This window comes from Gavialis gangeticus, unplaced genomic scaffold (genome assembly GCF_001723915.1).
Source record: "Gavialis gangeticus isolate Ggan-Ray unplaced genomic scaffold, GavGan_comp1, whole genome shotgun sequence".
In the NCBI taxonomy this organism is placed as follows: Eukaryota; Metazoa; Chordata; order Crocodylia; family Gavialidae; genus Gavialis; species Gavialis gangeticus.
Genome location: NW_017729032.1, coordinates 256,287,418 through 256,292,817, shown reverse-complemented (window position 1 = coordinate 256,292,817; position 5,400 = coordinate 256,287,418). Strand labels below are relative to the sequence as shown.

The following is a 5,400-nucleotide window of genomic DNA, read 5'->3' as shown; positions in this document are numbered from 1 at the left end:
ACTCAGAAGAGGAGCTTAGAGCCAGAGGCAGACCCTTCTGCAAAGCTATTACAGTGGGCTATTCCCATTAATTATCTTTACTAACTGGTTTGTACACTAGTGACCGTTCCATGTCAGGTACTAAAACACTTGAGGAATGCTTTAAAGTACGAGGACAGACAAACAGGATCTGGATTCTCCGCAGGCAACAGAAAAGGGAGTTTTGGAGCAACTTCATAGTGGAAGGTAGAAGCTGCTGGCATTTTTCAGTCCAGACGACTAAACGGAAGAAGGGACAGAGCAGATCATGCAAGAACCTGACAGGCACGCAGTCAAGGCTGGGAGAACAAAGACTGATGGAGACCAGGAAAAGACTGACAAGGGAAGAGAAGTTCCTCAGTGTTTTTCACACTTGCTGTTTCTCCTCCCACCTGTTTTCCCCACAGCTCAAGCCTTCTCCTCTATTGGAAGAAGTTAGACCTGACACTACTAGGGCACTGGCATCTAAAATCATTCTGGCATGTGGATTTGGTCTCCCATTAGCCCACTGCTAACAGCGTCACAGAGGAATTTATGATGGGGCTGGCATAGTTATTATGTCATAGTGATGACAGAGTTATCATGAACGTGGCATGGGACAAAAGGAAAGGAGGTCATAGGATAGGCCTCCACCAATTCCTCCTTTGGGAGCACATTTGACAACAGTTTCATATTCCTGAGGGCTCTCACCCTGCGGAAGAGAAGATTTCTCCCCCCCTGCACTAATACCCTGCAACTTCAGATGTTGATTTAAGCTTCTCCTGACCATCAGCAAAGCAAAACCCAGGAGGCCTGTTCAGTTTACATGAAACGTAAGAAATCAAAGGGATGGTCCCTTTGTTACTGGTGTGGGAGAAGGGACGTTAGCAGATCTTTATTTTAAATAACCTGATGATCCTGAGCCTTCTCAGACACTGACAAGACCTCCTGACCCAGGCACAGATTCACTGTGCTTTCAACACCTGACAGATTGCAATAGGCACTTTCCTGCTTTATCTAACCTGGCCATAAAAATGCCTGGGAAATACCCAGCACTTTGCCTGGGATTAAGTATACAGCTCTGATTAAAATCAGCAGGAGTCCCTCTGTGTGTGATCTGCCATTTGCCGTCCTGAAGTTTTAAGCCCCTGCATGTTAACCTTTCTCTCTCTCTACCCCCCTATTTCCTCACACAGGTGCCTCCTCTCCCAATGCATACACTGACAGCATGTGTGAAAGCTTCTTTCTCCAGACTCAGATGCTTGCATTTCTTCCTATGAAGAGGAGGAAATGTATTTTCTTTACAAAGATGCTGGGCTGAAGCCAACTGACTGGACCAGCTTGCCTTTTAGCTAAGGGATGCTTTGCGTTTAACCAATCCCCATGTCTTTAAGTATATGTCCCCCACCCCCCCAAAAAAAATAGAGGGGAAACCACTGTCTCTCCACCCACCCTCAAATAAACCATGTCTAAAAAACTGCCAGTTTGTTGAGCAGACCCAGCTGGCAGATGCTCCAGATGGCATTTCTTCTGGTTTAGCTATTTATAGAGCACCAAACACCAAAGTGCCATCTTCTTGGCACCTTCCTTCCCTGGCACACGTTCCCTGGTGGAAATCTTACAGGAAGATGATCCATTTCAGGGATCTCCAGGAAGATGTGCAGTGCCAGCTGTTGGTCTGAGGAGCAGAAAAAGATGAAAAGGAACAGAGGGGAAATGATTATTCTGAGGAGCCAAATAAAGCAAGAGAGGGAATAAGAGAATAGGAGATGAAGGGGGTGGGAGGGAAATCAACAAGCAAAGGAAAGTGAAAAGAGCAGGGACATGGGCACAGGGACATGGCAGGGAGAGAAGAGAAATCTGAAGGAGAGAAATGAGAAGAGCAGATGTGACTAGACAGAGCAGTGAGATGGTGGAAAGCAAGCTCAAAAGCTTAAGAGGTAGAGAAGGTATGCTAAACTAAGCATTAACCAGGAGAAAGAGGCCATATGTGTTGGGCCAAGTGCCAGCTTTATGCATCCATTTTATTTGGCCCAAGTAGGATTTCTAGTGTCCAAGGACTGCTGTGCATTTTAGGGGAGGTTTTTGCTTGGGCTCTCTCACAGCTGTGCTGTAAAAGCTTCATTTCCTCCCAAATTAATTTAATCAGAATGCTGACTTGGGACTTAGGAAATAAGGGTCAGAATCTAACACCGTCTCCCACCCCTCAGAAACCTCATCTCATCCATCTGTCCACCTCCCCCACCCCCTCCGTTGAATACCCCCGGGCCCTCTGAGTGCTAGCAGAAAGTACACAAGCAAGTGAGCAAGTAATCTGAGATGCAAGATATGGTATATTGATGCCATCTATTAATATGTGCTACAGAGTCCTTGACCAATCCACAGAATTCAACTGGAGCTTTACCATTAGCATCAATGGGGGCAAAATCATGTGCTCTACTTATTGTGCATGCATTGAAACAGATTTAAAAAAATACCACACAATATATACCAAACCTTTAACATCAAGGGCCAGCTTTGCCACAGGCTTCCCTAACAGTGCCTGAAAAGTCTACAGGCAAAATAAGCAACAGGGACAGAGTTCTGTATGTTCTGACATGTCTTGTGGTTGCAATAAAAAGACATGAAAAACTGACCTTAAATGTTCAATGTTATGTGCTTGAAATGGCAATAGAGTCAATGCTCATTTGCAGCAACACCTTGTAAAAGCAACTACCTCTTCCCAGCAACACCTCTCTTGGGAACATTTTCTATAGCAGGTATTGTGATGACACTCCCTATAACAAAAACAGCCTCTTAAGAACCACATAGCACTAAACTATCAACATGTGGCTACCAACAAGTGTCAGTGGTAATTACACAGAGACAAGGATGGTGGAAATGAAACAGATGTTATTAATTCATTCAGCATCTTAAAGTCCTTAAGTGCTTTCATGAATCAGGGCCTAGACTGGCAGCCCTCCAAACTAAAGTATTTGCATATGGCTGGGGATATGCTGAGGGTTAATTGTACACAAGTAATTTTTGCATACTTTATATACCTACACTCATATCTAATGCCTCAATATTTACATACACAAAGAAAATCTATACCTTTATACACACACACATATGAAAGACCTTAATAATTCATAAATTTCCCTAATAGCTGTATTCAATATTTAGAGCAAGAAGTTTTGCTCTAAAAAACGAACTAGAGAACAGCATGGGTAGGAATATTTTTGGAGATATGTGCAATATCTATCCAATATATTCCAAGCCACTCATCCATAACTGGCTGAAAAGGCTGAATCATGGAGTCTCCACGTTCTGCTGTCATCACCCAACTCTCCTGGACCCAAGCAGATTTAAATAAAAAGAGCACATTAGATGTCTAACTCCTCAAGTTGCAAAGGAACAAAATATGTGAAATTGAGAGGTGGTGCCACCTCCCCTCTCCCAAAGGCTGGTCTGACTTACTTGCTGAGATGGTGGTTTCCGTGTGGACAGGAGGAGTGGAAGGAAGGAAAGGTGGGTATCCCACAAAGAAGGAGCGCAGGGAGCGCTCAGACAGTAGGGGCGAGCGCTGAGCGGGGATGTTCTCACAGCTTCCCACACTGTTGTGAATCTTTAGGTTCAGAGGCTTGTTCTTTTTCTTTGCTCTGAAAGAAAGAGAAAAGAAGAGAAAAATGAAGAAGATCAGGAAAGGAAACAGGATACATTTTCCCATGTATTAACAGGCCAGCAGGGAGGAATGTTAGAGCACTTGGCATCACTCTCAGGGATAAACTAACTGCCCACTAGAATAAAATACAAGCTTAGGAAGATTTTGCCCTTAGCCCTGCTAAGGAATGGGCCAAAACCAGAAAACACCAGAACACACCCAAACCTCAAGAACTTCTGAAATCTAAACCCAGAGCCAGCAGTTAGCCCCATATCTTTTAAAATGAACTGATCCAGAGCCCAGATCCAAACTAAGAGGGGATGGAAATCTGGAGGCACATCCAAGTTCTGAGGCAGAGGACAGTAGCAGAAATGTTTCTAACAAGGTTTGAGATCTTTGGGTGGAAGGTGACATGCAAGTGCAAATGAATGGGTGCCATTAGTTTGTTGCATACTCAGTAGGAAGCTAACAAAAAGCAGGGCTCTGGCTCCTACCCAAACCCTGTGCATTTGGTCCACAGACCCAAATGAACTGTTACGTGTTAACACTGTATAGTAGCACAAAACTTTAGCAACCTAAAAGAAAGGATACTACCAACCTCCTGCAGGAGTTACACCAAACACCACCTTGAACAGTCTCTACTCAGGATGATAAATAATTAGCATGTCACAGCTACACTGAAGCCTTACCAGCAGTCATATTCATTAAATCAATTGATCACTTGAGATTTGGAAGCAAACAAATTAGTTAGGAACCCACAGTGACCTGTAAGAAGTGTGGAAATATTTTAATCTCACAAGTTTTTTCCTCCTAGGCTGAGGCAATGTCTCCACCTGGCTGCCTCTGTTGCAAGACCTTTGGAGGGCACAGACCAGCCACTGTTACCCAGCCTCCACAATGTGTGCACACCCACATTTCTGGAAGCTTCACATAGCTCCATTCAGCTGATATGCTGTCGCAACATTAAGTGCACCCTGTGAAGGCACCAGCTGCTGAATGCTTTACAGGGTGAAGCAACCAAATACCACAGTAAGCACCTAAAATAGATAACATCTGTTATGACACAGAGCCAGATTCTGAACTGAAATAAGTTGGTATAGCTCTATGGAAGACACTGAAGTTATAGACATATTGGCTAGGGACAGAAGTTACACATAAACCAGCTTAAGTGATCAGAAACTGGTTTAAACCTGTAACAGAACATAAATTCCATGCACATAAACCAGTTTCAAAATGGCTGAAACTAGTTTAAGATAAACCTGGTTGAATGTAGTATCAGACTTAATTGATTTAGTTTATGAAACTTCTGTCCCAGACCCCTTCCTGGTTAAAGTTAAATCAGAGTCCCCCAGCATCCCAGCATGCTTTTCATCCCTGTGCTGGGCTATCTGCTCGCCCTCCCCCAAGTACAGAGCTGTCCTGCCCTACCCTGCTAAACTTAGTGCTGGCTGTGACTCTGGATTACAAATCCCAGAAACACCTGGAAGCACAAAGAAAAAGTGATGAGAAACCTTGTGGAGTCCTGCTGCTCTGATGCTGGACTGCAAATCCCAGGGGCCTCGGGGACAACAGGAAAAGTGAGTGAATATACCTCCTGGGCTCTGTTTATAGTTTTTAGTTTATAGTTTTTCAGAGAAAGAACTATTCTTGTTCAAACTTTTATAAATTCAGTGCTGCTACTCCTCCCGCCTAGGCAGAGCAGGCTGGGGCCTGGCCAGGGCCCTTCTGCTCCAGCAGGGAGTGGGGGAAGCCTTGGAGGG

At 44.3% G+C, this 5,400-nt stretch overlaps 1 protein-coding gene across 1 annotated transcript in view; it reads right to left on the bottom strand.

Moving 5' to 3' along the window:
• The window catches only part of LOC109302354 (kinase suppressor of Ras 2-like), a 186,235-nt gene that overhangs the window by 93,247 nt on the left and 87,588 nt on the right, over positions 1 to 5,400 (bottom strand). The window contains exon 2 of the mRNA XM_019523913.1: positions 3,457 to 3,638. Within this exon, the coding sequence (XP_019379458.1) occupies positions 3,457 to 3,638 (182 nt within the window). The remainder of the gene's footprint in view (positions 1 to 3,456; positions 3,639 to 5,400) is intronic.